Source organism: Aptenodytes forsteri, unplaced genomic scaffold, assembly GCF_000699145.1.
Source record: "Aptenodytes forsteri isolate BGI_AS27 unplaced genomic scaffold, ASM69914v1 Scaffold387, whole genome shotgun sequence".
Lineage (NCBI taxonomy): Eukaryota > Metazoa > Chordata > Aves > Sphenisciformes > Spheniscidae > Aptenodytes > Aptenodytes forsteri.
In genome coordinates this window covers 1,439,255-1,452,048 of record NW_008795368.1, presented here as the reverse complement: position 1 = coordinate 1,452,048, position 12,794 = coordinate 1,439,255, and the positions used below count along the sequence as shown (strand labels likewise).

At 37.8% G+C, this 12,794-nt stretch overlaps 1 protein-coding gene across 1 annotated transcript in view; it reads left to right on the top strand.

Moving 5' to 3' along the window:
• The window catches only part of AP3B1 (adaptor related protein complex 3 beta 1 subunit), a 169,033-nt gene that overhangs the window by 33,702 nt on the left and 122,537 nt on the right, over positions 1 to 12,794 (top strand). The window contains exon 6 of the mRNA XM_009280300.2: positions 5,379 to 5,445. Coding sequence (XP_009278575.1) covers positions 5,379 to 5,445 — 67 coding nt within the window. The remainder of the gene's footprint in view (positions 1 to 5,378; positions 5,446 to 12,794) is intronic.

Sequence of the window (12,794 nt, the reverse complement as noted above, 5' to 3'; positions counted from 1 at the left end):
CAACTAAAACATCGGTGCGTTATCAACTTTGTTCTCATCCTAAATCCAAACCACAGCACTGTACCAGCTACTAGGAAGGAAATTAACTCTGTCCCTGCCGAAACCAGGACAATCCCGAAGGCATTTGCTGTAGTTTGCAGTACAGGTGAATATTAAATTGTAGAAATGTTATCTATGCAAATCCAAATCTTCCTCTTCCCTCTTCAGAAATTCTTGTTGTGGAAGAGTTCTTATGAAGAGGTGGGTACTGGTTTACACAGGTGGAGGCAACAGAACCTGTACCTTTCCAAAACAAAGGCAGGCTTTTATTCTACTACTTATTTCCCTTTTATTTCGCCAATGCCAAAAAGAGGAGGGTGTTAGGGGTTCCAGTTCAGGTAGCCTGAGGCTGCTGCAGTTCCATGTCTCCTCAGACCAACCAGTAGCGAGGCTGAGCATGTTTTCCTAATGGCCACCCACACACGCATATACAGCACACTTGCATGCAGCCAGCTATACAGATCAGCACAGACAGAAAACAGCACTCATGCAGGCAAAACCAGCACCAACAGCCTTATCCTGTTGCACTCTCTGGCTGATCAGGATGCAGGCCCGTTAGTGGACCTATATATGTACAATATGGATTCCCCAGTAATGATCCTAGGTGCTCAGTCTTTCCAGTAGCTGGCTTCGGATCCCCAGTCTTCCCAGTCGCTGGCACTGGCACATACAAGCGCACAATGCTTGCAACCCCGCTGTACTTGCTGTTACAGACCCCTCAGTCAGACACACACATGCCTCCACCCTTTCACTCAAACACTATGAATCCCAGAGTAGCTGGATTGAGACACTCAGACTATGCAGTAACTGGCCCTTATATCCCCTTGTCTCCAGTTGTCTCCCATTGTGTGGAGAGGAACAGGGGAGAGAAACAGAGAGACTGAGACACACAAATGGGTATCTCAGTCAACCTCCAGACCTTACAGTCTTCTCCAGTAGTTGGCCTGGATGCCCTGGTCCTTTTGGTAGCCAGAATCTCCAGTTGTCTCACTCAGAGACACACATATATGTCCAGCCCAGACCCATGGCTCCACTTTGATGCCAGGCTTCCTAAGCCACCTAGTCTGGCTTGATGTTCTCTAGCAATCACACGCTGACATACATACTTGCTCTGGTTGCTGGTACTGCAGTTACAGGGGTCCCTATAACCCGTGGCCTGACTCCAGTTGCTGGAGCTTAGACCTCCATATCACACATACACACAGAATAGAGATTGCCTCACCCAGGAAAATAGTTAGAAATAGTTTAATGAGAAGACAGAACGGACTGCGGTCATCAGGTGCAGAGCATGGCCAGACAAGTGTGCTGAGCAGCAAAGTGTTTACATACAACTGTCTCCTTTTATGCACTTATCCCTCTATTTTCCTATGCTTGTTCCTCCAGAAATCATCTAGATCCCTCCCTTTCCCTGCCTTTCATTTCTCCCGTAAATATCCCATAGTAAGTCTTGTACAATCCTAAAATGCTCTTTCTGGCATTGCATAGTAAGTCTCATAGCCCTGTAGCTAGTAACACCCCTAAGTCTGAAAGGTGCTCTGGAGAGCCTCTCTAAGTCATGATAGGTTCATTTCAGGACCATAAAGCTGATGGCTTTTCTGTGGCAGCCCTATGAAGAACCTGGGCAGGGGCTCCTTCCTTCTGGTGATTTTTTTTTTTTTTTATTATGAGCTAAGTGCTCTCATGTGATGGCCCTGGGAGTAGCTCGGTCAGGATGTTATTGGAGTTTCCCCCACCTCTGTACTCCTCTGTGTGCAAACAAGCCTTTTATCATATAACCTAACAAGAGAGACTGGATTTTAAGTCCCTTCCTGCTATTTGAGAGGTTTATTTTTTGTTAGCATCTGGTTCCAGCATACAAAAGATTTTTTGGCCTGAATTATTCTCCATACACAGAGTGTCCTCTGATTTCCTGATAGTATCAAAACTGTTTGGAGGAGTTTGGCAGTAATGGTCTGTTAGTGCCAGCAAGGCACAGCAGTATCTGGACAGCAGGCTATTCCATGTAATTTTAACTTAAATTGGTGCTTCCGTTTCTTCTCTTCATGACAGGCAAAGTTTATTTTACTAGTTCAGATTACAGAGCTTATTGGTGATTGGTGCAGAACTGGAAGATGCTGAAATCTAATTTGATTACTAAAAGACCTTTTATCCATAGAATTATAGAATCATTAACGGTGGAAAAGACCTCTAAGATCATCGAGTCCAACCGTCAACCCAACACCACCATGCCCACTAAACCATCTCCCTAAGCGCCTCATCTACACGTCTTTTAAATACCTCCAGGGATGGTGACTCCACCACTTCCCTGGGCAGCCTGTTCCAATGTTTAACCACTCTTTCAGTAAAGAAATTTTTCCTCACGTCCATCTTTCATCCAATCTCCAGATATGATTGCATCTTCAAATATAGCTTTTATTTTTTTTCTTATCTCTGGTTCTTACAGTATCCTATGCTTTTATGATGTCAGTGGTAAGATTTTGAAATCATCCTTGCAAATACCATAAAAAGGTATTTTTTTATGGTAAAAAATACAGCGGCACTATCTGGAGAAACTGGCCTCACTCCCTTCTAGTTTCCATGAATTCCTGACTGGTAGTAAAATGGATGTCTAGCTCACATAGCAAAGGAAAACTAAGGAAACTAACGTTCTATAAAGGTTTCCTTAATGGTTTAGAGGGCCTGTACATCCTTCACAAGTTTTCACTTCATGCAAACATCCTAGGCATCACAATGCAAGTTTTCAAACTGCTGTAGCTGCAAATTCCACCTTACCTGGACTAGAATAAGCTTCATGGTTACTTGTCAGTGGAGTTGTAACTAACAGTTGTGTCCTTGGTAGTAGGATTTGGGAACTGCTTATAGAAAGCATGTGAACTTTTATTGTCACATTTTCCAAATTTACTTGTACAAATGCCATATCTGATAGTCCTGGTTCACCACAGGACCAAGGGAGAGAGTGTAGTTTTCTGGATCACTTGAAGAAGCAGCAGTTCTGGGAACTGGTGAAGAGGCTATCAAATTAACCTGTCCACAGGCAGGCCCAGTTGGCTTGCCTGCAAATAAGAGTCTTTAACAGGCAGTCTCAGCAGATGTTTCAATAAGGATCATGACTGGTAGCTCCACAATTCAGCGATACAGATCATATACTGGTGGCACGGCTGTCTTTTGGCCTATTTCTAATGAGCAAGTAATTTCAGAAGACTCGCCCTGAAGTTGGTCAAAATCAGAATTCTGGAGGGGATGGATTTTTGATGTGAAGATCAGTCAACAGTTTACATACTCTCCTACATCTAATTACTCCATCTTCTGTGAGCATTTGAGTAAGAAGTAGTAATGTTTTTTTCTAATAGTGTCTGTATGCTCCATTTACTTTTTGGTTTCTATGACTTCTCTACCTGTCTGATAGTCCTGTAGTTCAGTTAGTGTTCCAGTCAGACTTCTGGATGCAGGTTCGATACTCCAGTCTTCCTTGCGTTTAGTGTCATGGTGTTTGGATGGATGTCTGATCTAGAAGAGCTTGTTCATTAGTGGTTCAATCAATCCTAACAGCAGGAAGCTTACATATAAAACAAAAGATTTCAGGCATAGTGTGAACAGCAACATTTGTACCTAATGCAGTCAACATTGCCAGGCACATGGGAGTAATTTTGTCGTTGAAAATGTCAGACCTCTTGCTTATTTCACTTAGAGTGCATTTCAAAGCTATTAGTATCTTCTGTCTATCAATAGAAAACTCTACTGTGTACTTGCATCTACTTGCAGCGAGATTTGGAAAAGGACTTTTTAAAAGTCCCATCACTAGTATTAGTTGATTCCATACTATTACTAGTAGATACCATAATGGGAGCAGATCACTCTGAGCTCTTTAGCCTGTTCTTTTATTTTGTCTTCAAGAATGCTGCCTTCCTTATCTAAAACATCAGGAAAGAGGAGGGGGAGGAATGTGAATTCAGTTATCAGAGCCCTTACTGAAGATTTTCTTGATCACATAACAAAATCGGTATTTTTCAAAGTTTCTTAGTAGTAAGTGCTCCCTTTGCTCTTTAAATTTTATACCAATTCTGAAAATTTGAAATAAGGCCTATTAGAAAGACTTTTTTGGCTTTTCCTCTGAAGGTTTTGGTCCTTGGCAGAAGATCCAGTAAACCTTTTTTGACAAAAATAGAAGTTGGAACAAAAGGTGATTGTAAAAGTACTTATGGAACAATGTGCTGTTGCATTGCTTATGCTGATGGTGGCTTCTAACAAAGTTTTGTCATCCATTTAGCATGTTCTAGTATTGCTAGGTATTAGAGCCTTAGTGAAGAAGCATGCAGCTAGATACTCACTTTGTGAATCTGTAGCTGGAAAGAATACACTGTGCATTAGGGCAGTTCATCACTCAGCATTAAAACTGAAGTGTACAGTAACAACCAAATACTTCCTTACTTATCTGTAATTGTATCCACGCTGAACTTACTTTTCAAAGGCATAGAACTACACATCTGTATGGCTCTTTATACCTACTTTCTCCTTGTATTTTCTTCTGCCTTGGCTTTGAATTCTTCCATGCTCTATAGATCTATGATGAAGCAGCAGCTGGAATGAAAAGTTGGTCCTTACCTACCTAAGAAGCAAGTTTGGCAATAGTGGATGTTTCTGGCGATTTTTTCTCTGCTCTTTGAAATTGAAAAGGATGGTATAAAGAATGTTGTTTGCAACTTTTGTTTCTCCTCTGTTTTTACTATTTATATAGGACTTAAAGCAGTCTTATTTTTCATCAGCTTGCACACCAACTTTGTATAGGTACACTTGAATACAATGTCCAAATTTTTGAGTTCCAATACTTCTGACTAAAATTAGTGGTTAACGAAGTAACTTATTTGAAGTGTTATATTGATAATTAGATAATAAAGGTATGATTCTGCTTTGTCCTGATGTTCATTCACTGCTGAATTAATTCATGCTGAAATTCCCTTCTGCAAAAGCAGTGAGGTCCTTGTGACTTAACATCTGAAGCTCGGTCAAGTTCTCCCTAATGGGTTTGCCTGTCTTAACGTTTCTTAAATCCTGAAAATTTTATGGGTTTAAGTATTAAGATTCTTATAGAACACATGTAAGTGGTATAACATAAAGGTAATCTTTATAATTTAATTTTATACTCTTTCAATTCAGTTCTATATTCCATTTCAGTCAAGTTCTTTTACAATCAGTTCTTTGGAATACTTGATCTTTCTGGGAGTGGTTTATTCAATGCTTTTGGTTCCCAGTTTGTGTCTAAAGGTCAACAAACCTATCCTCTTTAACTTTCGGGTATGTCTGACTAAATGAGTGAAAAGAATTTTTATTTTCCCTTCTAGTCTTGATCCAGAGCAAAAGGAAATGTTAATTGAAGTGATAGAAAAGCTTTTGAAGGATAGAAGTACGGTAAGAAACAGTATGCTATTACATATTAATATATTTTTAAAGAGTTTACTCTGAGGCTGTCGTTCAGCAGTACATAATACATTTCCTAACCCTTGATGATGTGGTTTTATTTGTTTTTTATATATTTTAGATAGAAGTATCATTGTGTATTTATGGATTATACTATGACTGTAACAGTGACCATCTCCTTTAATAAGACTGGTAATTTTACTTGCATCATGGTATTCTTAATCTGTTTTTGTTAGCATGTTTTTTATGTATGCTTCTTTAAACTTAATTTTGAAAATGAAAGTTATATAATGATACAAATCAATGTACAAGTGTCTATGTATAAACAGTTTTTCATTGGGAAATTAGCAAGGTCATTTCAATTTGTTTGTGATACTGTAAGAATAAATTACTTCTGTATGATGCACAGTATGCCTGTTGACATCAGTCTGCCTTGTAGTGTGTACAACTGTTAAACAATGATACTTGCTGTGCATTTGTTTGTTCTTGCAAATATCCCCACTTCCAATCTGGTAAGTAAAATGGATGTTGTAGGACAATTTCTGTAAATTTAACACTCCTGTTGTTATATTTTGCCTGCCCTATATAGGTACAGGTTTTCTGTATGAACTCCTGGATGTCTCACAATGGTCTCACACTATATTTTTCTTCCTGTACCCTACAAATAAGTTTCCGAAGTCTAAGCCAGAAAGGTAATTGAGCAAGGAGTCATAGACAGACTTCAAATAGGAAACAGAGCTGTAAATTAAAACATTCTCTTGTTGTTCTTGTTCAGATTACTAATTTAGTGAATGTAATCCTTTTTGAGTAAATGAAAGTATTACTAGGTACCAGACAGCGTGTTGCTTCATCTCCTATTTGCCAAGTGTTTTTGTAACACACAGGAATATATTGTCTGTTTGTTCTAGCACAGTCCAGGTGTTCAGGACATAAATGGTGCTGTTCTCTAAAAGACATCTTGCAACTTCCACTGAAGGATTACTGAAGGAGAGCGTGAGAGCTTAATGGCTCAGCAGACAGTAAATCAGTTAGTTCTCCTGACTGCATCTCTATGCTTGACCTGTACTCATTTGTCAGAGGCCTTCGTGCTTCTGTGGAGTTGCCCCCCCTGTGGTTCTTTGTGTATTTTCTTTTCGTGGTTCATGCTCTTGGTGTGCATGCAATCTGTGAATGTAAGATTAGATTCTTTATACCTGGGGGGGCATAAAGGGCTGAGAAGCCATCTTTGTTTCTTTTTATTGCTCATGGCAGGAAGATAAAATCCCTGAGCTTCCACTCTTGTTTCCTAGTCCTTATTGCTTATGGTAAATGGCAAGTTATCCAACAACTGGTCATTTACACATTAACTTTAACAAAATGTCAGAGGAAAAAAGTATAGAGTAGGTTTGGATCTTCTTTTTCCCCAGCACGCTGATCCTGGAACTTGGAGTTACTTATAAGGGGATTAATGCTCATTGCTTAGTATGTGCCACAGTTCTGGTGCCTCTGTGACACTGCATAATAGACACTGTGTTTATGAAGATACCAGCTGAAGCAACAGTCAAAGTTATGCTATTCTGTCAGCACATTCAAGAAGCTAAGAAAGGTGGTCTACAATTGGGTCTTCTGGACCTCTTTGGAAACATAATATGGTTAACTGCTGCAACTCTTTCCTCCCTCTGATTCCTCTCGGTCTGTTCCCTAGCAAGACCTGATTCCAGCCTGGGCTGAGACATCTCAGCTTCAGAAGTTTTTACCTTTTCAGGAAGTGATATGAAGAATTATTATTCCAGAAAGGAACCCTGTAAATCTCTCTTCAGGAATCTCTGAATCAAAACCAACTATTAATATGTGCTCTTTCATCCCAGACTCCACAGCTTGTTGTGATCTAAAGTGGATTGGTCTCTAATCCTCGATAGCTTTGGCAAGACCAGTCTAACACGGAAAATATTCACCTTAAGTAGTTACCTTTTGTCATGTTTCACTGAATGTTCCCAGAAAGCCTCCACATTTACTAACAGAAGGTGCGTAGTGCACAACTGTTTTATTAGCAGGTAACTCCAATCTAAATGAGCTTATTCTTTGCCTCTAATTGGAGAACACAGCAATTTGCTTACAGTGGAGGAAACAGTGTGCCACTTGTAGCTACTTTTAGCTTTTAAAATTGGAGGAGATGTAGCTGCTTATGGGTGGTGGTCCTTATGTACAGGTGTGTACATATGTAGCCTATATAGCCTTAGGTTGGCTACTTTTTAAGTCTTATTTAAGCTCCTCTTGGGAAATTTGTATTAATTTGAACGACCTTTTTGTATTATCTAAGGGAAGCTGAATTTCATACACAGTGTTAAAGAAAAGGCTCCTTCTACATACATAAAGACAAAAGCTTTTAGAAAATACTTTGCAGTCTTTGTGAAGAAAGTTAAGTTGGGTTTGTTGCCACAGGAATTCTAGAAATGGGTCCGAGCTGTAGAACAACAGCATTTTGTCATAGCCTATGAAGCGCATGTGTTTGATTAGCGGTATTTCTCAGGTTTTTGCAGCTTCTGTTGCCTGTTTGACAGTCATTTGAAATTCGTAGGGTGACAACGTGGAACTCAGACCAGAAGTGTTTACTTGACACTAATCTTTGGATTCCTTCAATTTAAATGCACAGAAGCTGTTTCCTTAGGTCAACATTAGTTGTCATCCCCTGGTAGTTTTAATCTAATGTCAGCAGATCAGTTTGTTGGGAAAGTGATGGTGTTTTCATTAAATAGTGTCTTTACCAGAGTGGGAGAATCTTAGTGACTTGGGGAATTGTTGGACATCAGTGGTTCACCGTTTTTACCCTTGATGGAAATGTCAGGTTACTTGTGGTATTTCTGTGTACTTAAGGGCTCATAATCCTTGGACAAGCCATAATGCATTGTATATAATAACTGGATGCGGGAAAATCCACCATGTGATTTTTTTTGTTTGTTTTTTTTGTTCTTATTTCATTTGTTTTAGACATGTTTGGAGGGAGAGTGTAATTATTAACATTAACGATGTACATAACAGTTGAATGTTGTTCAAGTGATATTTGAGACTTCGCTTTAATAAAAAGTAAATTGTTACTCATAATTCATTTATTTTCTATAACCATTTGACCTCAAGTGGGGTTTTTGAAATTTACTGACATCATCTCTACATTAAAGAGATAGAATAGCTACTAAACATAGATGCCTCTAAATTTATGTAAACCAGAATTTTGTGTTCAGAGAGAACATGCTATTGTGGATTATTAATGCAGTTTATGTTGCACAGAAAAGGCACAATGTATTTAAATTAGTCAGAGTCATTTTACATTTGAAATAGCAAGAAACTGTCTGTATGGGAATTCTACTACAGTAAAATTAAGCCATTTTATCAGACTGTATAAAATGTGTTCATTTTTTAGGTCTCAATCAGTAGTAAATTTTAATATAAGCTGAGGTAAGTAAAACTTAAAATAAGCTGAGATTTAACCTTAACCCAGCACTTCATTAAAATTTCTGGTGAGATAAATGAAAGATCGCTCTACTCCTTAAGTGACTTAACACGAAGATTCAATTAAAAGCTGAGCTCTCAGTTAATCTAAGATGCAAAATTATCAAGTGCAAACCATCGTTAAGATACCCTCAAGGGTAGCTAACTGGGAATTAGAGTGTATCAACAAAGCTGTGATTTTGTGCCAGTGTATTTAATTTTTAAACAGATAAGATGTTTACAAGTATTGTTATTATAGAGACTTAAACTCCTAGTTATGTTTTTACCCTTGCTTTACAGGAAAAAGTACCTCAGACTTTGATAAGCAGGTACAAAAGCATGAACACCTGCTCCTTTTATTTTTCTAGTAATTCTAGATAATTGAGCAGCTGACATGATTTTATGTAGAAAAGAAGATAAGAGCATGTGTGCGTATTATGCTAAAATGATTTTCTCAGAAAGTAATATAGCTAGTCACGTAGTCATGTGTGAAGGTATAATTGGGTATTTTAGAGGAAACTAGTTCCCTTTTTCTTTTTGGTTGATTCTGTATCACTTCACTCATTCTTTTTTTTTTTTTTTCCCATTCACTTAACAAGCCTGATGATCTAGCTTTTGAGGCATAGTGTTTAAGGCAGGTTTTGTTGCTTAAGTTGCTTTTGGCGTACTGTGAAGGACTGTAGAATTGCATTGTGTTTGTAGCCTGTGTATTTCATAACTCTGTGTAAACAACAATAAAAATCAAGTTCATTAATGATACCTGAGTTACAGCAGTTAAAAAAAAAAAAATCCATGTTGATACTGAAAAGGAATCATGTCTGTTGTCCAAACCTGTAAAGCAAAAAGAACTTTTGACTTGCATCCCTCAGTCCAAACTAAAGTGTCCCAAAGTGTATCTAAAGCTGCATCTAAAAAGAAAAGGCAGAATGTAGACCTGTAGCTGGGATGTAGTTGTATGGATGCTGGGCATATTAAAAATGTCCAAATTTATTGCAGGTTTCCATATTTAACTTTGATCTGATTTTATTTTGTTTGGGCAGATACCTCTGTTTATAATGGTTTGGAAGGTTTATGATGTTTGTGTGGAAATATAAATGCACGTGCTGCATGATAAAATGAATATTTTTCAGCCCCATCCAGAGAACTGGGTTAGTATGTGGCCACATATTTTGTGCTATGTCATAGCTGTTGCTATTATAGCTCCTGTTCTGGGACCAGGTAGTATACAGAGTGCAGCACTGCTTTTGAACTCTTCTAAGACAGAAGAATGTTAGTGAGAAATTTCAAAACATGTTGGCCAGACTTGCAGGTGCTCATTGATTCCCAAGTATGTACTCCTGATGTTGTGTCCCCAGAAACCTCTGTTGTGAAGTAATATGGGAAGGGATAGAGCAAGTTTTGGGGGAAGACTCACAGTAAATTAGCTTATTGCATGGAATCTGTTTATTGCTAATTAAGATTTACGCTCTTTTCTAAAGGCTAAATTTTCCTTTAGCCTCTGCTTAAATAATATTTTTTTTCTTTAATAAGAGTGTTTTAATCACGTTTAAACTACTGCTAATATTTAAACAAATTTATTATTCTGTTCTGGTGTGATAATTTACTCCTAAGTCTACAGATGCAACTTAGTATGAATTCTATTTTGGGGGTGAAAAGACTTTATACAAACGTGTGAGTATTGAGATTTCTTTCGCAGACTGCATGGTTACTAGATGAAGCGCAGATTCTTGCAAAGTGAGACCCTTTAGATTAAAAAAATGATCCTAGGAATTGGTGATGGCTTTGCAATGAAGATCTTGATCTTTTAAACTAAAGCAGTGTATTTGGGGATAATGGGGAAAGAAAGCTGGGCTCTCTACCTTTCAACAGTAGGCTTCTGTTAATAAGTTAATATTTTAGTTTAGAACTCAAATGTGTGGATAAGACAATGTTTTCTTAACTTATTGATTTAATGTTGGTAAAAGCTTCACTTTTGTGGAAAAAAATTACGGAGTTTGTGCAGATGTTTTATTGTGATAGATCTATTATCCAGCTATTAGAAGATAAATGACTGATCTTTTCCAGTTTCCTTACCTCCAGAAAATTGAAATAAGAAGGGGAATATCATTTGGGCTATATGATTAGGGCAGGTGGGGTGGCCATTAATTAAAGAGAGCGGAATCTTGGCAGCATAGGCCAACTTGTACTGTATTATCAATCAAACCTCGATGTACTTCTTGTGATGACCCAGCACTCTCAGGTTTTCGCAGCGTTAATTAGAATTCATGACAAAATAGATGCAAGGAAACGTTTTGTACCCTTCATAATTTTATAGAAAATTTATTGTTATTAGAGGAACCATTTGCTTAGTGTGATTTTTTTCATTACCAGCTTGTCAACTAGCATAGATAATCTGGAGAAAATATGAACTCCATAGATTGGGTGTCACTTTTGTTGATGGTTCATGTAGTTTACCTTGGAGCACAGCTAATGGCTGAAGTTCATAGCAACAGCACAGAAAAATGTGGCAACCCGTGGAAGACAAATGAACCATGTTTATTGCTTTAATATAAAAAATACATAAATGGAAAGCAGCATTTGAATTTGATGAGCTCATTGCTAGTTTTGTTGGAGTGATTTATATTTTCTCCTTATACAAAAAGCTACTATTGACACAGTGAGATGGAAATTAACTGACTGTTTTTTGGAAACTGATATTTTTTAGTTTTATATTCTGATTGGATCATTTTGTTTTAATTCTAAATATTTTTATGGAATGCTGAACATTTAATAAACAAAGATTATTAGCTGTTCCTCTGAAGTTTAGATGTATAGTAGGATCATACTATAGGGGAAACTGTCAACTAGAAAATAATCTTTTATTAAGAAAGCATTAGGAAATTTTCTCAGATAAATCCTCTTGTTACCAGTGCATTTTCAATCTGTCTTACATTCTCACTTTTTTCCCCCCCTTTCAAATGAAAAGCCTAATTTTGGAAAATGCAATAATGGGGAGAGGGGCATGATCTTAAATAGTGTCATGTATGACAATTCCTGTGTTAACTTGTAAATCTAGGGACTTGCCACAGGAATAAAATGTTGTTCATCCAGTGCACCTCTTGCATTTCATAGTGCATGTTCAAATTTTTATTAATATCCTTTAAGCGTTTGCAAGTGACAGCATTCTTATTGTAAACTTGAGTAGGTGACTGATGTGAATTGAATAAGTAACTATTTAGAATTCCTGTATTTCAGTATGACTATTTTTTGTATCAAATTGGTGTGTTTTACTCACAGTAACTGAACTTTTAAAAAGCCAGCACTGTTCATAGGATATGTGCTCAGTTTTAAAACATCTAAACTAGTGTTATGTGTATTATTTTATGTCAGCTTTCAAACTATATCATATCTAAATGAAAGAGAAATAAAGCAAAATGTGTGTACGGTACTAGTAGCAGTAAAAGGCAAGGGTTTCCACTCCAGAACTACAGTTGGACACCAGCATCTGTGCTGACCTTCACCTATGAACCTCAAAGGGTATTTTTAAATATTAGGCTTCGACTATTCTTACAGTCATAAATCGTTCTGTGTGTCAGTCTCTCTCTCTCTTCCCCCCTCCTTCCCTCCCTCCTCTTCTGCCCTTCTATGTCAAACCTCTCAAGAAACCCTATGCTGTCTTGTAGTGTGGAGTAGTAGAATACCCATAATAAAGTCTATGGGACAGTGACCTAAAAAAAAGTCTCTGTGGTCTAAAAGTGTCATCCCTTTCTTCTAAAACTTCAGGTCCGTCACACTGTCCTCTGCAAGCTGGCCTTAACTGTAGTTCAGAGTTTTGCATCCTGATAACATTGCTTTGCTGCAGGCGAGGTCTAACACACAACTCTTCCCACCCTTCC